This window comes from Urocitellus parryii, chromosome 6, assembly GCF_045843805.1.
Source record: "Urocitellus parryii isolate mUroPar1 chromosome 6, mUroPar1.hap1, whole genome shotgun sequence".
Classification (NCBI taxonomy): Eukaryota; Metazoa; Chordata; class Mammalia; order Rodentia; family Sciuridae; genus Urocitellus; species Urocitellus parryii.
This window is the reverse complement of record NC_135536.1, coordinates 47,474,798-47,499,635: the sequence shown is the minus strand read 5'-3', so window position 1 is coordinate 47,499,635 and position 24,838 is coordinate 47,474,798. Positions and strand designations below refer to the sequence as shown.

Below are 24,838 nucleotides of genomic sequence, written 5' to 3'. Positions count from 1 at the left end.
AGAACATCTCCCCCATTATATCTTCTGAGTTTTCTTGTTTTTAATATTCATTCATTTTTTATCTGAAATTTTTAGTGAATTTTCTTATTTATTTTAAACAATTTATAGTTTTCTCTCTTTAAATTTTGTTTAGGTATACAATCAATTTCTACAGATAACCTCTTTTCTAATAGTTAGGGCTGTTTCTGCTTATATCTTATTCCACTGCCCAGAACTTTCAGGGTAGTGTTGAATAATATAGTAAACGGTGAGCATGCTTGTCTTTCCTGATGTAATGGGAAAAATAAAAAACAAAAAAAACCCTTTTTTTCTGATTTGAAAAAGATAATTTTTATCATGCTGAGAAAGTAGTCTGTCTTATGGGGTTCTTATAAGGAAAAGGTGTTAAATATTATTGAAATACTTTTCAGGCCCTATGCAGGTATTCATATCATTTTGATTTCTTAACTAATTGACATTAAGTTTTAATATCAGTAGATGGCTAATAATAAAAATATTTATCATTTTTTGAGTAAACCCTGCCTAGTCTCTTGACTTCCTATTGTGTTAGATATCCTAAAAGTTTTTTTTTGTTATTGTTGTTTTTGTTTTTGTTTTTGAGTAAGGTTATAGTCCATTAATTTCACAGGTTTTATAGTTATTTTTTTATCCTGTTCTTTGTATGTTTTTTTAGAATTAAGATTATATCCAGCTTTATTAAGTAAGCTTAAATGTTGCTTAATAGATGGTAATTCATAATGGAAGGAGGCATAGGATGAGTGGAGGAACTTTGGATTGGCCAGAGGGAAGGGAAGGAAGGGGAGTGGGCATGGGGATGGCAAAGATGGTAGAATGAGACAGACATTATTACCCTAGGTGCATGTATGGGTTGCATGAATGATGTGACCCTACTACGTGTACAACCAGAAAAGTGAAAAATTATGTTCCATTTGTGTACAATGAATTGAAGAGAATTCTGATGTTGTGTATAATGATTAGAAAAATAAATTTTTAAAAAATTTTTTAAAGTTCAGAAGAATTGGGCTGGGGTTATGGCTTAGTGGTAGAGCACTTGCCTAGCTTGTGTGAGACACTGGGTTTGATTCTCAGTACCACATATAAATAAATAAAATAAAAATCCATCAACAACTGAAAAAAAAATTTTAAAGTTCACAAGAATTAAAATTGCTAATTTTTCTTTCAGTTTGTTTCATCCTTATTTGTCTTTTAACTCTTTTGGTGGTGCTGGGGATTAAACCTAGAGCCTTGTGAATGTTAGGCAAGCACTCTACCAACTGAGTTATATCTCCAACCCCTGTCTTTTAACTCTTGGATCAACTTTCTTGTTTGTTTTCTAAAATATGTATTATTGATATTTTTCCTAATAGATATTTATACTTGACATCATAATTTTTATTATATTCCTGTTTTTATTGTAGTTTTATGGGATTTTTTGTTTGTTTTTCTTGATGTAGATAATCATCTTTCCTAAACTCCTTCTACTTACTTTCCCAAACTATCTACTTCCATGTGCCACAGAACCCTGTAGCACTTATCTATAACAGCACACATCACACTGAATATTAGTATTAGTGTTATTAGTTATTCTTTTTACTTTTTTCCAAAAAAGAGCTATGTACAAAAGCTCTATGTAGTTTTTGAGTTCCCAATTCTGATTCCTCTTTCAAAATAATTTGTCTTTGTTACTAGATGATCAAGTCCTTGGGGAAGGAATCATCTCTTCTTGCCATCTTGCTCAGCTCAGGTCTAGCTTTTACAAACTCTATGGTTCTGCTGAAATTATCTTTCTATAAGTTTGTATCCTTACCATCAGGTCTAAAATTCTTTCAGTCTACACCATCTCTTTAACTTACCTAATTAATTAAACTTAATTTAACTTAAGCATGTTTTAAAATTAGAGTAGTTTTAGGTTTACACAAATACCATTTAGAAAGTACAAAGTTCCCACTTACCTCTTCTCCTCTGCTCAGTTTTGCCTATTATTTGTATCTTGTCTTAGTGGGGTACATTTGTTAAAATTTATGAACCAATATTGAAATATAATTATTAACCAACATATTATCAGTGAATTCACAAAGCTGCACAACTATCATTATATTCTAATTTTAGAATATTTCAGTCCCTCTGAAAAGAAACCTGGTGTCCATTACCAAGTTACTTTCCATTTCCTCCTTAACTCCATTCCTTGTCCCTTGGCCTTAAACAATAATAATCTATTTTCTGTCTTTATGGATTTGCTTATTCTGGATATTTCATATAAATGGAATCAAACAAAACATGGTCTTTTGTGGAAGCTGCTTTCACTTACCATGATGATTTAAAAGCTTATCCACATTATAGCACATCTAAGTACTTCATTTCTTTGTATTATCAAATAATATTCCATTTTGTGGATAATCCTACATTTTGTTTTTTCATTCATTGATTGATGGACATTTAGTTCATTTGACTTTTTTTAAAAAAAAAATTGTAGTTGTAGATAGACAGGCAAGTGCCTTTGTTTGTTTATTTTTATTTTTATATGGTGCTGAGAATCGAACCCAGTGCCTCACACATACTAGGTAAACACTCTCCCACTGAGCTGCAGCCCCAGCCCCATTGGTTTGACTTTTTAAATGTTATAAATAATACTGCTGTGAACATTTCCTGTACAGTTTTTGGCTTGAACATATTTCACTTCCCTGAGTACATACCTAGGAACATAATTGATGGATTCTATAGTAACTCTTTTAACATTTTGAGGAACTGCCAGTGGTATAGTAGCTGCACTATTTTACATACCCCTCAAAAAGGTATGCGTGTTCTACATTCTTCATATCCTAGAGCACTTGTTGTCTATGTTTTAATATTAATCTTAGTGGATATGAAGCTGTATCTTTTTGTGATTTTGATTTACATATCTGTTATAACTTATAATGTCATTTTTCAGTGCTTATTGGCCATTTATGTATTTTATTTGGGAAAGTGTCTGTTCAAATCTGCACTGAGTTGAATAGTGTCTCCTTACAATTTCATGTCTATCCAGAGCTTCACTGTAATTTGAAGAGAGGGTTGCAGATGTAATTAGTTAAGATGAGGTCATACTAGATTAGATTTGTCCTTTAATCTGATGACTGGTGTCTATAAGAAGGCCATTTGAAGACACACAGACATATGCACATATAGGACAGATGTCCATGTGAAGGTAGAGGCAGAAATTGCAATGATATAACTACAAGCTAAGAAATGCTGAGGATTGTTAACAACCATTAGAGGCTAAGAAGTGGCAAGGAAAAATTCTCTACTGGAACCTTTGGAGGAACATGGCACTGTCAACACTTTGGTTTAACTAATAGCCTCCAGAACAATGAAAGAATAAATATTGTTTAAATCTACCTAATTTGTGTAATTTGTTTTAGAAGTCTTAGGAAACTAATACAAAATTACCTTTTTACTATTTAACTGTAAGAATTCTTTATACATTTTGGATACAAGTTCCATGTAAGATATGATTTACAAATATTTTCTGTCGTTCTGTAGATTGTCATTTCACTTACTTGATAGTATCATCCATAATACAAAAATGTTTAATTTTGATTAATTTTTATTTTCTCTTTTGTGTTGTATTTAAGAAGACCTTGCATCTGTGTCCTCTATTCTGTCTACATGCTAAGTGAAAGAAGCCAATCCCTAAAAAACAAAAGCCAAATGTTTTCTCTGATATGTGGACACTGATCCATAATGGGGGTTAGGGGAGAGCATGGGAGGAATGAAGGAACTTTGGATTGGGCAAAGGGGAGGGAGGGGAAGGGAAGGAGCATGGGGTTAGGAAAGATGGTGGAAATGAGATGGACATAATTACCCTAAGGGACATGTATGAAGACACGAATGGTTTGACTCTACTTTGTGTACAATCAGAGAAATGAAAAAATGTATTCTATGTGTGTACTATAAATTGAAATGCAGTCTTCTGTCATTATAACATATTAGAATAAATAAATAAATTTTTAAAAAGAAGACCTTGCCTAATGAAAGCTCATATTTTCTTCTAAGGCTTTTGTGGGTTTAGACCTGCTATTCCAGCATCATTTGTTAAAAAGAGTTTTTTCCCCCTTTGGTATCATTATCAAAAAGCAATTGACCATAAACAAGAGTTTATTTTTGGATATGTGGCTTTTATTGTATGTCAGTACACATTGCTTTGATTTCTTCGGCAGCAAGTTTTGAAATCATAAAGTATGAGTGCTCTAGCTCTGTTCATTTTCAAGATTGTCCATTCTGGGTTTGTTGCATTTTCCTATGAATTTTTATTGTTAGCCTGTCAGTTCCTACAAGATAGATAACTCAGATCTTATTAGGGATTGCATTGAATCTGTACATTAATTTAGAAAATACTGTCATCAGTATTAAGTTTTTTAATCCATGAATTTTTTAAAATTTAGATCTTTAATTTATTTCAACAATGCTTTGTAGTTTTCAGAATATGTTTTGTGCTTTTTAAATTTATACCTAAGTATTTTATTCTTTTTGATGATGTTATAAGGAATTTTTTTTCCTTTTTTTTCAGCTTGTTTACTGTTAGTATATAGAAATGTGGTAGATTTTTGTATCCTCCAATCTTGGTGAACTCATTATTAGCTTAGACATCTTTCTAGTAAATTCTTTAGAATTTCCTATATATAAAATCATGTTATTTGCAAATGGGGATATTTTTACTTCTTCCTTTCCAATCAAATGTTTAAATCAAAGTCTTGCTACATGTATTCATATATTCAGTCTCTTATTCAAGTCAGATTTAGTAATTTGTGTTTTTCTAGGAAATTGTCCACTTAATCTCACATTTGATTTGTTCACATACAGTTGTTCATAGTATCCCTTTACCCGTTTATTTCTGTATGTATGTAGTGATGTCCCTTCTTTCATTCTTGATTTTAGTAAAGTCTTTTTTTCTTATCTAGCTAAAAATTGTCAATTTATTGATGATATTAAAGAAACAATTTTGGTTTCACTGATTTTTCTCTCTTGTTTTGATATTCATGCATTAGTCTGATATTAGTAGAGCCAGCATTTCCATTGTTTGTTCCACCTTCACTTACAGACTAATAGCGTGAAGGTTCACTAATTATTCCAAAAGGAATATAGCCTTGGGCCCTGTACACAGACTTCCAGACTACCAGGAATGACCAGATGTTATTTTTAAGTCTTCACTTCCTAGGCTTCTACCCTGAGAATATTACTCAGTGCCATTGAGGCTTTTCCTAGGTTGATAGGTCTCTGTCACTTTGGAAATGTTGTATACCTTACTCTTAATTGCTCCTGATTGGACACAGTATGGTACCTGTGCACAAGATTTTGACCTGCAGAATTGATCCCAGAAAGGCTCTTCTTTGCTGTGTCTTTTCCTCTTCCTCTTTATTAAACTTCTGGCTGCTTTGCTGTTTTGTTCTTGTCATCAAGCTGCTAGCTTCTCTTAACTGCTTTATTCCAAGTTGTGTCAACTTAGCAATAGTTCTGCCTGAAAGTCATTCCTTTCAGGCAGAACTACTGCTAAGTTCTTTGCCTTTATGACCTGCCTTTTATCCTAGATACTTATCTTCTATCACACCTGAGCCAGGGTCAGCAACTGGCTTTTCCCAGAGTGACACCTTTGCTCTATAATTGGGATCTTGGGAGAGTTTGGCAGTCACTGTTCTTCTTAACTTATTTCTCCTAGCAAAATCTATACATGCACCTAGCAAGCTAGAATGGAGAATGTTAGGAAGTTCAACCTGGAGCACCCGAAGTTTCTGTTCTAAGAAAGGGAACTGATTGAGTAAAGGGTAATCTATGTGGTCCACTCATCCACCCCTGAAGAACTTCTGTAACACAGAGCTAGGCAAACATGAGAAATGCCACGACATTTTCCATAGTAAAACTATAGCCCCAGACTGGAATCTGGAGGAGAAGAGGATATCTCTGTCTTCTAGACATGAGTAAAATGCCTAGGGCAAAACTTCTAATATGGAGCCGAGGTGGTGGGGTAAGGGAACAAGTTGTGGCTCATGTGTCAAAAACTGTTCTTCCCAAGATTTAATATATTTTTTTTTAAAAAAAAGAGAGAGAGAGAATTTTTAATATTTATTTTTAGTTTTTGGTGGACACAACATCTTTGTTTGTATGTGGTGCTGAGGATCGAACCTGGGCTGCACGCATGCCAGGCGAGCGTGCTACCACTTGAGCCACATCCTCAGCCCCTTAATATATTTTCTTTAATGAATATTTCCCCATTTTCTATATGCCTTTAGGACATATCCAAAGACTTTGATTTTTTTAAGAATCATTTTCAGTAGTTAAATTGTATTTTACTTGGGAAAGTGACCACCCAGATATATACTCGGTGGTTTTGGGAGGTCCTTTGCCTAGCCAAATTATACTTTATTGCTTATACTAATTATCCTAATGATGCATCAGGCATACTAAAAATTTGCATTTGTATTTACCTGCCTAAGCAAAATACTGCTATTATTGAAAGCACTGAAACCTCTTTGTTGCTGATATTGAAACCCACAATCATGATTGGCAACTTCTTCAAGATGCATGGCAGAATTTGGTTGTCAGACTAAACTGTTACCAGTACTAGGGATTGAACCCAGGACCTTATGTATGCTAGGCAAGCACTGTACCCCACTGGTCTGCCTTCCTAGCCCTTTCTATTTTTTTATATTGAAACTGAATCTCACTGGCTTCAAAGTTTTGATCTTCCTGTCTCAGCCTCCCTAGTAGCTGGGATTTCAGACATGATACAATGCACCCACCTTGACTTCAGTTCTCATTTACTTATTGGTTATAGTTTTTTTCTGTTTATTGTGGGGTGTTTTTTTTTTTGGTGGTGGTTTTGAGTTTTGGTAATTCCTTCATGGTATGGTAACTTTACCTTCTGGGAATAAAGGTTGTCAACCCATGCTTTGATAAATCAACATTGACCAAGCATAGTATACCCTACTTAGCTTGGAAAAACAAATTGCTGATAAGAAATTTGCTTTTATGAATACCTTGAAATTTTTATAGATATCTAAAAATGCATAGGGACTTGAAAATTAATCCACACAGTTTTATAGTTATATATGTTTCCTTTGTATTATAAGTACTCTGAAAGAATTAATCACTTCTCATTCATCTCTATATTCCTACTAATTCTAAAACAAAATCTTTTTAGCCCTGGGAGTCAGCATATTGTACAACATACAACTCTTCACATGCTTATGCATTCACATTTATCTGTCCTTCCTTATACTCTTTTTCTTCATTTGTCAATCTTCTAACCTTCCCCTAACTCAGTATTACCCTTCTCCCTTAGAAGTTGCTGTTTCTCCAGTCAGAAGTAGTCATGCCTTTTTTCTATTCCCAAGGCAATTTTGTCACGTTTATGATGTCTTATTTATATTGTAATTACTTGTCCTATTGTAGACTACAAGATCGAAGTCTTTTTTCATTTTCTTATTGCCACATATTTTGTATATAGAACTTAATTATTGGATGAATGAATGGAAAAATGAATTATTGAATGATGTAATCTTTTTTTTTTTTTTTTACAGCAGAGAGACACATAAGATTGCAGTATTTTATGTTGCTGAAGGACAAGAAGATAAACACTCCATTCTCACCAATACTGGAGGAAGTCAAGCATATGAAGATTTTGTGGCTGGTCTTGGTTGGGAGGTATTTTTTTAAATTATACCAAATATTTTATAGTCATCCCTTGTTATCCTTGGGAGATTGGTCCCTCATCCCCTGTGGATACCAAAATCCAAAAATGCTCAAGTCCTTTGTATCAAACATTGAAGTATGTGCTTATGCACATATCCTCCTGTATTAATTCATCTTTAGATTACTCGTAATGCCTAATAAAATGTAAATTCTGTATAAATAGTTATTATGATGTATTAAGAAATTAAAAAAATATGTTTGTAGTTATAGATGGACAGACACAATACCTTTATTTATTTTTATGTGTTGCTGAGGAGTGAACCCAGTGCCTTACATGTGCTAGGCAAGCACTCTACCACTGAGCCACAACCCCAACTCTGATGTATTAAGAAATTTTGACAAGGAAAAAAGTCTATATTATAGTGTTCAGCACAAATACAATTTTTAAAAAAATATTTTCCATCTGTTGTTTGAAATCACAAATGTAGCCCATGGCTATTTGGAAGCAGAGGGTTATTTTTCTTTTTCTTTTCAGCCTATTTTAGAGTCATTATTTTAGGAGACACAATAACTTAATGATGGTTTATTATTGTTTCTGTCTTACATCTCATCTGTGAATATAGTAGCAATTGGGACTTTGAAAGTCAGAGTGGTGACTGGTTTTTTTTGAGACAATATTTTGTCAGAGTACTGAACTCATAGGTTTAGAAGATCTAGAGTTTCCTTGCAACAATGACCAATAGATTGGTGATCTAAGACTTTAGACTATACAGAGTTTTCTGTGGGCATATGTGCATGTTTAATTTCAAGGAAATTAATTTTCAGATCCTCAATTTACTAATAACTAATGCTAGAGGGCTTATCTATACTCTCTTGTCTCTCTTTTTCTGTTCTTTTACTTTGTAAAAGAAGGCACACTACTCACTCACCCCAAATCCTACTTTGTCCCAGAGAGGTTTGGCACCAGTTCAAGAAGGTGTTCTCCTAAATGAGAGTCTCTGACAGCAAGGCAAGAAATATTGAAAGGTGTAGCACTTATGTTGTCCTGGCAACCAACTCAAGGTTCCTCTGTCACATCTGTCTATTTCAAAATTATTACTCAGAAGCCAGGTATTTTTCATAGAGGTTTGTGATATTCTTGTTTGAATTAAAAAATGAAGCACCAGACATGTTCTAACAGAAAATGAATCTGATATGGCTGATTTTATCATTAAGCTAAAAGCAAACATCTTATGTATATTGAATCAGCCAAATCTGTAGCTTCAAATTTTTGACAAAAACATATTTAAGGTACATATACGTGAAACATAAGGTGTGACACTGTAAGTTATATCTTTAGCAATCATTTAAATTTGTGATGAAATTTTTATTATAGTTGTCAACTTAATAAATAATTTCTTAAAAAGCTTATAGAGAACATATAAGCAAAATTGTTGAAGACCATTGCAGTAGACTTGAACCTTCTAAAGGACATTTCATCTCACTGATTTTTTTTTAATCCTACTGTTTTTCTCAATGTATGGTATATTGGTCTTTAGTGTTTAGTACACACTTTTATGGCTGATCTGCTATTTTAAGTGAATTTTCTAAGTTCTGAGGCCTCTTTGCATTTACCACAGGTAATAGTATTCTTTTTTTCTTTTAGTTGTAGATGGACACAATATCTTTTTTTTTTTAGTTGTAGATATTCTTTTTTTTTTTTTAATTGTAGATGGACACAATACCTTTATTTATTTATTTTTATGTGGTGCTGAGGACTGAATCTAGTGCCTTACCCATGCCAGGCGAGTGCTCTGCTACTGAGCCACAACGCCAGCCCCAATAATATTCTCTCACCCAATGGAGATGATTTAAAGTTCAGTAGAGGTGATGTGTCTGAAAAGTCTTTAAAAAGTATAAAAGATATTATAAATGGATTCTCTGTATAAAATGCCATAAAAATATTAATAAAAGTGAGAGACTTGAAAAGAACAAATTAGTAGGACTCACTTTTTGATTTAAAAACTTACACTACCAAGCAAAGCAAATCAAGATAATGTGGTGTGGTTCTAACATGAGGGTAGGCATATAGATCAATGAAATAGAATTGACAGTCCAGAAACCAATCTACTTATTTATAGTCAACTGATCTTTGACGTAGATGCCAACGCCATCTTATCAACAAATGGTGCTGAACAACTGGATAGTCATATGCAAAAGAATGAAGTTGGGGCTGGGGATGTGGCTCAAGCGGTATCGTGCTCGCCTGGCATGCGTGCGGCCCGGGTTCGATCCTCAGCACCACATACCAACAAAGATGTTGTGTCCACCGAGAACTAAAAAAAAAAAAAAAAAAAAAAAGAATGAAGTTGGAGGGCCGGGACCAGAGCACTTGCCTAGCATATGTGAGGCACTGGGTTCAATCCTCAGCACCACATAAAAATAAACAAAATAAAGGGATTCTGTCCATCTACAACTACAAAATAAATTTTTTTAAATAAAGAATGAAGTTGGAACTTACTCACATCATATATAAAAATTGACTCAAAATGAACCAAAGACCTAAAATTATAAAACACTTGAAAGAAAATATAAGGGCGAGTTTTGACAAAGGATTTTTGGATGTCATACTTAAAAGCATAAGCAACAAGGGCAAAACTAGATAATAAACTGGCTGTGGTAGCATATGCCTGTAATTCCTAGCAGCTAGGGAAGCTGACACAGGAGAATCACAAATTCAAGGTCAACCTCAGCAATTTAACAAGGCCCTAAGCAACTTAGCAAGACCCAGTCTCAAAATAAAAAAGGGCTGGGAATATGGCTTATTGCTAAAGAGTCAATTCCTGGTACAAAATAAAATTAGATAATAAGAACATCAAAATAAAAACTTTTGTACTTCAAGGAACACTCTCAACAGAGTTAAAAGACAGCCAACAAAATTGGAGAAAATAATTATTATAATGTATCTGATAGTTGTGTCTAGAATATAAAAAGAACTCAGACAAATAAAAAATTAGAAGACAATTTAAAAATTACCAAAGGACCAAATAGGCCTTTCTCCAAAGAACACATGAAAAGATGCTCAACATCATTGGCTATCAGAAAAATGCATATGAAAACCACAGTGCTGTATCATTTCACACCCTTCAAAGTGGCTAGGATCAAAAATAGCTTTTGGTAGGATTTAGAACAATCTGAATTTTCATACACTATAAGAGGGAATATAAAATGATATAACCTTGTGGAAAACAGTCTGGCAACTCATCAAATGATTAAACATAGAGGTTCCATATAACTAAACAGTTCTAAATATGTATGAGGAGAAATGAAAGCACAAGTCTGCATGTAAACCTGTACATATATGTTTATAGCAGAATTATTCATAATAACATAATAGTGAAAACAGCCCATATGTTCTTCAGTGGATAAATGGGTAAATTATATGTGGTATATCCACAAAAGTTATTAATCAGCCATAAAAAGAAATGGATACTGATAAGTGCTACAACAAGAATGTACCTTAAAACAATTCTAAGTGAAAACAACAGTCACCAAGACTCCTTATTTGATCGATTTATATGTGATATCCACAATATCTGTAGGTTGTACTTGTCTGTGAATGTACTAAAGTCCCATCAAATTTGTACAAAGGGATCTTCTTTTTTAGATTGTTTGAATACATGTACAGTCCCTATTTTCATGCTGAGCACAACAAAAACCCTCGATATTACTTACAAAACTACTATGAGATTGAAAGGTAGAGAGAAGGCAGAACAGCTATGAACTTTGGGACTGAGGAATGCATAATGATGAATTTTCCACGTTTCCTTTTTTTCCCTCACATATATACAAGACTTGGAACTGAAGATGTTTTGATAACTGAAAAACATCATTAGAAGCTAGGCCCAGATGTCTGTAATCCCAGTGGCTCTGGAGGCTGAAGCAAGAGGATCACAAGTTCAAAACCAGCCTCAGCAACAGCGAGGCACTAAGCAGCTCAGTGAGACCCTGTCTGTAAATAAAATACAAAATAGGGCTAGGGATGTGGCTCAGTGGTTGAGTGCCTCTAAATTCAATTCCCTGTGCCCCTCCCCACCAAAAATCATTAGGCACAAATGACCTTCCCCCCCCCCAAAAAAAAAAACTAAAGGAGCAATCTACCTAAAAGGCACATATTTTTTAAAAATTAGAAAGTAATTGGTATACTCCAGCCAAATACTTCAAAAAATACCTTGACTTCATCCCCACCCCTTACAACAAAGGCCAAATGGGGAGTCTAGACTTCCACCTTCATGAGGCAATAATGAAGTGCCAGCAACACAACACTACACTGGGGAAGTGTCAGAGAAGGCCAAGAAGAAAGACAGTCTCCACCAGTTGGTAATGAGCCCAGCTTCAGTGTCAATGGAAACTACATAGGAAACCTGGAATTCTTTTTAGTATTGGGGATGGAACCCAGGGGCATTCAAACACTGAGCCACATGTCAACCCTTTTTGTGTATTTTATTTAGAGACAGGGTCTCGCTGAGTTGCTTAGGGACTTACTAATTTGCTGAGGGTAGCTTTGAACTCGCAATCCTCCTGCCTCAGCTTCCCGAGCCACTGGATTTAACCAGCATGTGCCACCATGTCCAGTTAGGAAACCTGGAATTCTATTCCCAATCAGCAGTAATGAGACCCTCGTAACTGGGATAGTATTAGAGGAGGTCGGTGGAGAGTTAAGACTTTCCCTATAACCCAATAGTAATTAGGCCACCCTACCACTATATCAGTGGACATAACATAAGAAGCCAGAATCCTTCCTCCGCCTAGCAGTAATGAGGCTCTCTCCCTTTGCAGGTATCAGTGGAGGTTTAGTGGAAACCTATATTCCTACCTTTACCTGGCAATAATGAGGCAACACCTTGTCCCTCTTCCCAACTCTTTTCCCTGCTGGAGCAATGTTAGGAAACTACCAGCTATGTCGTTTTAAGACTCAGAGTCTCATAACATGAAAATATCCCATTTTTATTCAAAATCATTCAGTATTCAAAGAACCAGAGAGATCTCAAACAAATTTAAGAAGTCAGTAGTTGCCCACACCAAGATAACAAAAATTTTTAAGCAACCATGCAGAAATGCTTCCTTGAGCAATTAGGAGCACAGTTCAAAAAAATGAAAAATAGAACATATCAACAGAGAAATAGAAAATACAACGAACAGCCAAATGGAAACTTTAGAGCTGAATGTATAATAACTGAAACAGAAAGATTATTAGCTGGGCCCAGCAACAGAGTAGAATGCAAATGGGGGTACAGAAGAATCAGTAAACTAGAAGATAATATCAACCTGAACATCAGAGAGAAAACAGACCTAAAAACAATGGACAACTTTAGGGACCTGTGAGACTGTACTAAAAGATCTAACCTTCTTATACTCTGAGTCCCAGAAGAAAAGAGAAGCTAGGTCTGAAAAAGTGCTTGAAGAAAATGTTAGGTCGGTGGCAGCGACTTGGTGGCCACTTAGTGGCAACTTAGAACAAAGTAGCCTGCTCTGGAAAAGAACATCAATCAGATGCCAGCGGAAATGCCTGTCAATCAGCAGGAGCCCCTGGCCAATCCTGGAGTTCAGCCAACTCCCCTGACCAACTCCAAGGGGGCAAGAGACCCTAGAAACAACTTTTCCTGTCCCAAGCCCTTCCCTTCCTGCTGTAAGCCCCATAAAAGTCCAGTCCAGTGGAGTTTCCACGCGGTTTCTCCTCAGACCCTTCCCCTGTCCCCTCTGTGGGTCTGATCCAGTTCTGCCCAGGAGTGATATCTCAATAAAGCCTGTTCAGGGCTGGGGATGTGGCTCAAGCGGTAGCGCGCTCGCCTAGCATGCGTGCGGCCCGGGTTCGATCCTCAGCACCACATACCAACAAAGATGTTGTGTCTGCCGAGAACTAAAAAAATAAATATTAAAAAAATTCTCTCTCTCTCTCTCTCTCTCCTCTCTCACTCTCTCTTAAAAAAAAAAAAAATGAAGCCTGTTCAGCGGCCCTTTTAAATCTGCCTCCTTTGGCCATTGCCTGCCTCGCCTTATCTGACAGAAATAATGGCTGAAAACTTCCCAAATTTTATAAGAAACCTAAAAGTACTAGGTGAAACCCAAACAGGATAAACCAAAAGAGAAATTCATACTAAGACTCATCATTATGAAAACTAAAGACAAAAACAGAAGTCTTGAGCAGAGAAAAAAGTAGACCTGTTTTAAGGGGGTAAACAAAAACAACTAGAATGATAGCAAATTTCTCATCAGAATCAGAACACTAGGAAGTGACATAGTGTTTTTTCAAGTGCTGAAAGAAAAATGTCAACTCAGAATATAACTAGCAAAAATATCCTTTGAGGGAAAAAACACTCTCAGATGAAAGAGAACTTGTTACCATTAAGTTTTACCCTGAAACAATCACTGAAACAAGTTCTGTTAACAGAAAGGGAGTGTGGTAAAGGAAGGAAGAGAGCATGAAAAGAAAAATTAAGGGTAAATATTATACTTTTCTTCTTCTCTGGAGTTTTCCTAATTATGTTTGACAGTGGAAGCAAAAACTTATAACACAATCTGATGTATTTCTAAATATATAGAGAGGAAATATTTATGACAGTTATATTACAAACAGTGGGGAGGGTAAAGGGAAATACATTGTTAGGGTTACTATACTCAAGTAGGTATATTGATAGACTGTGATGACTTATATATATATATATATATATACACACACACACACACACACACACACACACAATGATTCACATTCTTTTCAAGTGCCCACAGGACATATCATACACACACACACACACACACACACACACACACACACACGACCTAGGGCAACCAACCATTAAATAGTATTCAAAAAAGAATACTCCAAAAAAGTGATAGATAAATAAAAATAGAATTCTAGAAAATGTTTAAGTAGCCCATAGGAGTCAGAAAAAATAAAATAAGACCTAGAAAACAAAAAAATAATAATATTAGGCACAAGCCCTACTCTATTAATAATTATGTGAAATATAAATGCTCTAAAAAACAAATTAAAAGACGGAGATTGGCAGAATAGATTAAAAAGTATGACTCACCCATGTGTTATCTAAAATAAACTTTAAATGTAATAGTGGAATCTGGCAGAAAGTAAGAGGATGGGAAAAGTTATGCAATCAAAGGGAAGTTAGATTTGCTATATTAATACTGGAAAAGGTAGATTGTAGAGCAAAGAAAATGACCAGAGACACAGGGACATTATATAATTTATGCAAGGATCAGTCCACGAAGAAGACAAAGCAATCCTAAATGTATATGCATCAAACAACAGAACTATAAAAGATGTGAAGCAGAAGCTGAAGAATAGACAGATCCACAATTATATTCCCCCTCTCAGCAATTGAGAGAACTTGATGGAAAATCAGCAAGTGTATGGAAGAATTCAATACCATCAGCCATCAGGATCTACTCTACAATTTTAGAGTCCTTCACCCAACAGCACAATGATTCACATTCTTTTCAAGTACCCATAGGACATATCAAGATAGACAATTTCCTAGGCCATAAAACAAACCTGAACAAATTTAAGAGCATTGAAATCATGGAATATGTTCTCCCTCCATAATGGCTCTGTGGAGCACTTACCTAGTATCTAGCTCAACCATCTAACTCATTCTCATGAAAATGGCCTTTTATTGTCCCCATACAAAATTTTATGGCCTTGGGGTACTACAATGATTTGTTTACAGGTGTCCTACCCTGTGTTTTCCTTTAATGCCAGGGGGAAAAAAAAAAAGAAGGAAAATAAAGATTCTTAAAAAAAAAAAAAAAACGGTAATGGGAAAATCTTCAACACTTAGGTTACACACAACATGATTCCTTTTATAAGACATTATTGAAATGACAGTTATAGAAATGGAAAACAAATGAGTGATTTCCTGGAGTTAAAGAAGAGCCGGGGTGAAAGGGATAGTAGATGTAGCTCACATAACAGGGCAACATGGGGGATCCTGGTGGTATTGAAAATGTTCATCTCTTAATCATATCAGTGTTAGTATCTGCAGTTATCTCCAAGTATTTAACTTAAAAACAGACCAGCAAAATGTTACAAAGGTGTTTACAGCAAAGGAACAGGAAATTGAGACTTTCTTTTATCTTCTGTATATAATCAGATAATTGACATGAAAATAGATCACTTTCTCACTTAAAAAACTATACCGAGCTACCATTTTTCACCCATCAGATTAGCAAAGATCAAAGTTTGATATATTACTGTATTTGAGAGGATACAAGGGAAACAGGCATTCACATATATTGTTGGTGCCCTTTAAAGAAGGCAGTTTGGTAGTGTGTTTCAAAATTAGAAATGTCCATGCCCTTGACTTGAAGTTTAACTTCTGTCTGTCCACAGATCTGTTTTCACAAATAAGACATGATAGATACTCAGTGTTATTTACTGAAGCATTGACTTAAGCAAGATTGGAAACAACCTAAATATCCTTAAAGTAGGAAACTAGTTATATTATTATACATCAATATAATGAGCTTCCATGAAGCCATGAAAACAAAACAAAAAAAAATGATGAAGCTCTTTGTAGAAGGGATATTTTTCAAGATATTTTAAATACAAAAAGCAAGGTACAGAACATTGTATTTCCATATTTCATGTGTATATACACACCACCTTACACAACATTTAATTATATATGCAAAGAATGCTATTGGAAGAATACTGAAGTTGTTTTCTAAGAGGGGAACTGAGTAGTGATAGATGAGAGATACAGAAAATAATTTGGTATACCTTTTTATACGTTTGAGTTTTTAATATTATATTAATTAGCCAAAACTAAATTTTAAAAACAATTTTAAGAAATTGAGGTGATCTTATAGTAATGGCATAAAAACAAATCTTTCTTTCATATGTTCAGCAATTAGTAATTAATAATGAGACATGTTTAATTCACGTAAAATAGGAATTTATTTTTGTAATTCTTCATTGTATCATGTATTCAGATTTTATTGTTTAAAACTATATGCATAAGGGCTGGAAAAAGTATATGTACAAGGGCTGGAGTTGTGGCTCAGTGGTAGAGCACTTGCCTAGCATGTGTGAGGCACTGGGTTCATTTCTCAGCACTGCATATAAATAAATAAAATAAAGGCCCATTGACAACCAAAAAATATTTTTTGAAAAAAAGTATATGCATAAGTGATATTTTCTAGTAAAAAAAAAACATTATTTTTAGGCTTTCTTTTTTCTTTGTTGTATTTCCCTAATTTTCTCCAGTGACCATAATTTCTTTGTTTCTTTGTATCACACAAGTCAATACAATCCAATGCAATGACCTGATATTAATGTGTATAGTCAGGAGATAAAATTTTTAAAGTCCCCCTTGTAGTTTTTTTTTTTAATGTAATTGAAGTATAGTTCTGCATTGTTGAATTTTTGATCTGGACTATGATTGGTTTTTAAAAACTAGGAAGCCAGTTTTATGAGTAAATATGACACACCTAATTAATCATTCTGTCAAATTGACATTACTGTTTTAACTCTTCCCCAAATCATTTCCAGATTTGATTTTTACTCTCTGAACTTGTTTTTCACCCTCAGTCTTTATAATTTACTATTAACACCTAATTCCCTAACAAAAGATGCATAGTGCACAGCAGTTAATTTCTTTCCTAATTAACTCCTACTCATTAGGAATCCTCATACTTAAGAAAAAATATAGGCTAGTCTTGAACAGATTAGCTCTTCCTCATACAGTGGTACCTCAGTATCCTTGGCAGATTGGTTTCAGGACCCCTTTTGGATACCAAAATCTGTGAATGCTCAAGACCCTTATATAAAATAGCATAGTGTTTGCATAATGCACATCCTCTTGTATACTTTAAAAAATCTCTAGATAATTATAATACCTAATAGAATGTAAATATTACATAAATAGTTGTTATACTGTATTGTTTAGGGAATAATGACAGTTTGTACCTGTTCAGTACAGACACAGTTTTTTCTGAATATTTTCAGTGCATAGTCGGTTAAATCTATATAAATGGAAGATGCAGATACAGAGGACCAACTACAGTTCTAGATTTAGTATTTATTGATAACATGTAAAAGACTTTGTTCCCATTGTTTGTGTAAAGTGAATGAATCATTTTCAATAGTATTTTTGAATTGTATTTAGTTGACTCATTTTATGTGTCTCATTGCTTCTAGGTAAATCTTACGAATCATTGTGGTTTTATGGGTGGACTACAAAAAAACAAAAGCACTGGACTGACCACTCCATATTTTGCTACCTCTACGGTCGAAGTAATATTTCATGTATCAACAAGAATGCCTTCTGATTCTGATGACTCTTTGACCAAAAAAGTAAGTGCTGAGAAAAAAGTATGTTAGAGTTAAAATCTAATAATAAAGAAAAAAATATAAAATATGTAACTAATCCAAGTGATCAAGCACTATTTCTCAGTGTAGTATCTCTATACCCAGTGTGGTCTTCAAAAACAGGATTATTTTAGAGTAAAGTGTAATTTCCTCAAAGAACAATGGTTCTTGAAGGATTTTGTGATTAAAAAATACAATTCTCTTTTTAAAATTTTTAAGTATATTTGAAATTTACAACATGTTGTGAGATACGTATAGATAGTAAAATGATTACTACAGAGAAGCAAATTAACATTCATCATTTCACTTAGTTACTTATATATGATAGAAAAATGCAGCTAAAAATCTATTGTTAAACTAAAATCTCAAATACCATACAGTTTTGTTAAACTACAGTCCTCCTGTTAATTAGCTCTCTAGACTTGTTCATCCTGCATATCCACTGTTTTGTGTTTTAACCTATATCTTTCCATTTTCTCCCCTCAGTTGCTTTAGACATGGTATTATTCTTAGTGTACACACACACACACACACACACACACACACACACATATAAATATTCCACATTTAAATGAGAACATGCAGTGTTTTTCTTTTGCTTATTTCACTTAGCATAATGTCCTCAAGATCCTTCCATATTGCAGCAAAATGCAGAATCTTCTTTTATTGTAAGACTGAATAATTTCCATTATATATACATACATACAAAAACATACATTTTCTTTATTTATTCATGAATATAGATGCTTAGGTGACTTCCAAATCTTTGGAGTGCAAATATCTTAATGAGGTAGTTATTTTTATCTCAGAGGAGGGATTACTGAGTCATGTAGTAGTTTCTAACTTATTTAGGAACCTCCATGGTATTTCCCACAATGGCTGTACCAATCTGTCTGTATTCCCCCCAACAGTGTGCAAGGGTTCCCTTTCCTCTGTTTTCTCACCAACATTTATCATCTCTTTTTTATAGTAGCCATTTTAACAAATCTGGTAGTGGTTTTGTGTTTCCTGATAATTAGTGATGTTGACCACCTTTTCATGTACCCGTAGGCTATTCTCCAGAAAAAATATATTTGGGTCCTTTGTCTATTTTTTAAGGGAGTTATTTATTTTAGCATTATTGAGTTTTAAGAGTTCTTTATAAGTTTTGGATATTAATCCCTTATCAGATATGTGGTTTGCAAAGTTTTTTTCCTAGTCTATACATTGCCTTTTTAGTTTGTCGATTGTTTCTTTTACTATGCAGAAGCCTTATAGTTTGATGTAGTCCCATTTATTTATTTTTGCTTTTGTAGCCCAGACTTTTAGTGTGATATCCAGAAAATCATTGTCCTATGATTTCTTCTAGTTGGTTTCAGGTCTTACACTTAAGGGGGTTTTTTGTCTATTTTGAGCTGATTTTTAGTGTATGGCATAAAATAAAGATCTGATTTCATTCTTTTGCATGTGGAAATCTATTTTTTCCAGCACCATTTTTTGGAAGATTCTCCTTTCCCCTATGTATTCTTGGCACCCTTGTCGAAATTAATTGACCATAAATGTTTGTAGTTATTTCTGGACTCTATTCTGTTCCATTGGCCTGTGTTTCTGTTTTTATGTCAGTACCATCCTGTTTTGGTTGCAGTGATATTATTTAATATTTTTGGCTAGCTCCCATAGCACTTCATTATTTCCTAAATGGTTAAAACAACAAGTATGTCTTTTATAATGTTGAACTACTTTAGACCTCAGAAGCAGGTCTCAGAAAGGTAAATCAACCCCCACCACACCCCACACATACCCCTACCTACCTTCTGACTTCCTTTCACCTTCCTTTTTCTCCCCAAGGCAGGCTATGGACACTAGAATTTCTGTTTACCTAGGAAGGTCAAAGGAACTATCTTCCCTGGCTTTTCTGTCTAGGAGTCTGCCATAAGGAAATGTTTTAACATACTTTGTCTAAGAGTAGATCATAAGACCTCCATTTCAGAAGGAATTTTGCCATGTACCCACAAGGAAGGAACGATGCAAAAGAAGCCAAGAAGAATCCAGACAGACAGGCCTTGCTGGATTTTCCCACTTAGTCCATTAGCATTAGTTCAGACTCTGTCCAAACACATTTGTACAATGCTTCAATCATGCCTATGCAATGAAATTTCCATAAATATCCAACAGGACAGGGTTTGAAGAGTTTCTAGATAGCTGAACACATGGGAGCTTCCTGGAGGGTGGCATGCCCAGAGATGCCATGGAAACTCTGCACCCCTTTGTAATTTTCCATGTAGTAAACCAGCAAACATGTTTCTCTGAGTTCTATGAGCTAATCAAGCAAATTTATCAAACCAAGGAGGGAGGTTTGGGAACCCCAGTTTATAGCCAGTCAGAAGCACAGGTAGAATACCCTGGGACTTGTGATTGGCATCTGAAGAGGAGGTGGCACTTTTGGAGATTGAACTCTGTGGGATCTGATGTTATTCCCAGGTAGAACTGGACTAGATGACACCCAACAGGTGTCTGCTTTTGTAAAATTGCTTTCTTGGTTCCCTTACACAACTGGTGTCAGAAGCCATTATCATCCTTTTTTGAATGAGCATATGGGAAAAGCGGATTTCAAGTTTGGGTTTTCAATGTGTCATCAGAATTACTGTAGGTTATTAATATAATTTTATAGCACTCAGTGTACCCAATGTGCAGCCATATATCAGTTAGCTTCTATTTTTACATTTACCATTTTGTCACTATAATCAGAAATAATGAGTTATCTTCTACCATATAGTCAATAGGTTTACATAATGGTTTACAGTTTCTAATGGTAGAAGGGAGGACTGGGAAGTTGGCTGAGATATTTATGAGGTAGGATATAAGGATAAGGAAGTATTCGATTATATGACTAGTGAGAGGGTAATCATAAGAAGTTGGTTGTTAGTAGGAGAAACAAGAGAAAGGCAACCCCATGCAAGACTCCCTGTTACAACAGGATGAATGTTAGTACCCCTAGTATAGAGAAACCTCTGGTGCTGCCAGGCCCACAGGAACCTTGGTGACTTCTTACCAGGTCCTTATTGTTGTCCCTTGATAGAAGTGGCGATATCCCAGTTTCGTGGCAGTGGCAGCCTCAAGCCTATTTGTATCCTGATGTTGAGCTGTGGAGCCATGCTTTGGTGAATAAGGAACCCCAGAGCGGGGTAGCTCCCTTCGTGGGTGCAGGGTGGGCCTCTGTCAGGATCTCTGGCCGAGGTATGCTATTAATATAATTTTAAATCACAGAGTACAATACCTCCAACTTTCTTTTTCTTTCCCATTACTTCTTTGGTTATTTGGGGTTTCTTGTGATTCCATACAAATTTAAGGATTGATTTTCTATTTCTATGAAGAATACCATTGGAATTTGGTTAGGGATAGTGTTAAATCTGTATATTGCTTTGGGTAGAATTGACAATTTAACAATAGTCTTTCAGTCCATGAACACAGGATATCTTTCTATTTATTTGTGTCTTCAATTTCTTTCATCAATGTTTTATGGTTCTCAATTTTCACATCGTTTACCTCTTTGGTTAAATTTATTTCTAAGTATTTGTGGGTTTGGGGGGGTTGTTTTTTGTCTTTCATAAATGGGATTCTTTTCTTGATTTCTTAGGTCATCGTTACATATAAAATGCTGCTGATTTTGTTTCTTGATTTTGTGTCCTGCAAGTTTACTGAATTCATTTTTTATTGATAACTTTTTTGTGGAATCTTTGGGGTTTTCTACATATATCATTATGCCATCTGCAAATAAAGATAATTTTACTTTTTCCTTTTCAGTTTGGATTCCTTTGATTTCTTTTTCTTGTCTGATTGCTCTTGGCTACTTTTTTGACTTTTTTAGATTTCAAAAATAAGTAAGATCACATTGAATTTGTCTTTTTGTGCCTAGCTTAATGTCCCTCAGGTTTATTCATGTTGTCACAAATAACAGGATTTCCTTCATTGTTAAGCTGAATAGTATTCTACTGTGTATATATACCATATTTTCTTTATTCATTCATCTATAAATAGACACTTAGATTGAGTCTATATCTTGGTTATTGTGAATAATAGTTCAGTAAACAGGGATGCATATATCTCTTTGACATAATGATTTCACTTCCTTTGAATCAGCCTTCCTCAGCCTCCCAAGTAATTAGACTACAGATGTGCAAACACCATGCCCAGTTTTTTCTAAACTTTTTGTTTGTCTGTTTTTTCGTTCATTCATTCATTTGTAAAACTGGGGATTTAAGCCAGTCTCTTTACCCACTGAACTACATCTCAGTCCTTTTTACTTTATTTCTTTTAATTTTAACACAGAGTCTTGCTGAGTTTGCAAGTCTGGCCTCAAATTTGAAATCCTCCTGCCTTAGCCTCCTGAGTCACTAGGATTATAAGTGTATGCCACTGCACCTGCTCATTTTAAACCAATTTTTAAAAACATTTTAAACTAGTTTATTGGCTCCAAGTAAACTCATAGTGCTTTGCAGTCACCATCACAGCCCCTTTCCATAACTTTGTCATTTTCATTTGATTCAAAATATTTTTTTAATTTTCCCAGTAGTGGTATTATTGGTTTATATGGTTTACTATTTTTAGTTTTTAGAGGAACTTTTATACTGTTTTCCATAATAGTTATACTAGTTTACATTCTCACCAGCTATTTACCAAGGTTCTCTTTTGTCTACATCCTACAATTAATTGTACACTAGATTATAAACCTAACAGCATGATGTTTTCAAGGTTTTATCCATGTTATATCATGTGTAAGAATTTCATTCCTGAAATGGCAAAACAATAATTCATTGTATTCACCTACTATACTGTTGTTTATCTATTTGTTGATGGACCTGAGTTGGTTCCACCTTTTAGCTCTTGTGAGTAATATTGCAATGAACATTAGCATACAATTATTTGTTTGAATCCTTATTTTCAATTCTTTTGGCTATACATCTAGGAATAGAATTGCTCAGTCATATATAAATATATGTTTACCTTTCTGAATAACTGTGAAACTGTAGCTCATAGCAGCTACACCATTTTATATCCCTGCTAACAATCCAGCCATACACAAGTGTTCCAGTTTTTTCACATTTTTGCCAACACTTCTTATTTTCCACTTTTTAAAAAAATTGCTCTGGTTATTTCATTGTGGTTTTGATTTGCATTTTCCCAATAACTAATGAAGTTTAACATCTTTTCATTTGCTTATGGCCATTTGTATACCTTCCTTGGTGAAATGTCTAGTCCTGTATGCATTTTTAATAGGTTATTTGTATTTTGTTGTTGTTGCATTGAAGGAGTTTTTTATTGTAGTTATTAATCCCTTGTCAGTTATATGATTTACCAATATTTCCTCACATTTTGTGGGTTGTCTTTTCACTTAGTTGGTAGTATCCTTGATGCACAAAAGTTTTAATTTTGATGGAATTTAGTTTTTATTTTGTTGCCTCTGCTTTGGGTTTCACCAAGAAATAATTGCCAAATTCAGTCTCATGAAGATTTTTCCCTCAGTTTTCTTCTAAGTTTTATAGTTTTAGCTTTTAACATTTAGTTCTTGGACTCATTTTGAACTAATTTTTGTAGATGGTGTGACATATAAATCCAGCTTTATTTTTTTGCATATGGATACCCAGTTTTCTTATCACCATTTGTTGAAAAGCTCTTGTAATCAAATCTGTTGGTCTAAATATCTGTCCTATGCCAGTCCCCATACTGTTTCAATTCCTGTAGCATTGTAGTTCATTTTAAAATCTGAAAATATGGGCTGGGGATGTGGCTCAAGCGGTAGCGCGCTCGCCTGGCATGCGTGCGGCCCGGGTTCGATCCTCAGCACCACATACCAACAAAGATGTTGTGTCCGCCGAGAACTAAAAAATAAATATTAAAAAATTCTCTCTCTCTCTCTCTTTAAAAAAATAAAAAATAAATAAAATCTGAAAATATGAGGCCTTCAACTTTATTCTATTTTCAAGACTGTGTTGGCCTTCAAGGTCTCTTGAGATTCTATATAAAAATTTTAGGATGAGTTTCTCCCTTTCAAAACACTGTTGAGATTTTGATGGGGATTACATTGAATCTGTGGTATCACTTTAGGTGGTATTAAGTCTTCCAATCCATGAACACATGGAATAAATGCCTTTTATTTATGTCACATTAAATTCTTTCTGCAATGCTTTACATTTTTCAGTGTAAGTCTTTTGCCTACTTGGTTAAATTTATCCCTAAGAATTCTATGCTTCTTCATACTATGAAAATAGAGTTTTCATAATTTCTTTTGCAGGTTGTTACCATTAGCATATACAAATCCAACTGATTTTTATGTGTTGATTTGTATCTTGCATCTTTGCTGAATTTATGTATTAGGTCTAATAAATTTTTGTGGACTCAGGTTTTTCTACAAATGAAATCATATTTCTTTGATGTTTCTGTAAAGGAACAAGAGCTTGGAGCTTCCTAGCTTGCCATTTTGCTGACATTGTACCCTAGAAAAAGTTTTAATTTTAAATTTAAAATTATTTAATAATATACCAGATGAAAGGCTGGAGTTTTGGCTCAGTGGTAGAGTGCTTGCCTAGCTCATGTGAGGCACTGGATTCGATCCTGAGCACCACATGACAATAAATAAAATAAAGGCATTGTGTCCATTTACAACTTAAAAAAATATATATACATATATATATATATATATATATATATATAGGGGGGCTCGGGATGTGGCTCAAGTGGTAGTGTGCTCGCCTGGCATGCGTGAGGTCCTGGGTTTGATCCTCAGCACCACATAAAAAATAAAATAAAGATATTGTGTCCACCTAA

General features: G+C 34.5%; 1 protein-coding gene across 8 annotated transcripts in view; it reads left to right on the top strand.

Annotated features, from left to right (window-relative positions):
* Ralgapa1 (Ral GTPase activating protein catalytic subunit alpha 1) overlaps positions 1 to 24,838 on the top strand; it is a 233,008-nt gene that overhangs the window by 163,268 nt on the left and 44,902 nt on the right. For all 8 annotated transcript variants that reach the window (XR_013343785.1, XM_026414280.2, XM_026414271.2 and 5 more), the window contains 2 exons: positions 7,554 to 7,677; positions 17,864 to 18,019. Coding sequence is in view for 7 of the 8 variants with exons in the window: in XM_026414280.2 (XP_026270065.2) it covers positions 7,554 to 7,677; positions 17,864 to 18,019 (280 nt within the window). In the remaining variant the exon portion in view is untranslated. The remainder of the gene's footprint in view (positions 1 to 7,553; positions 7,678 to 17,863; positions 18,020 to 24,838) is intronic.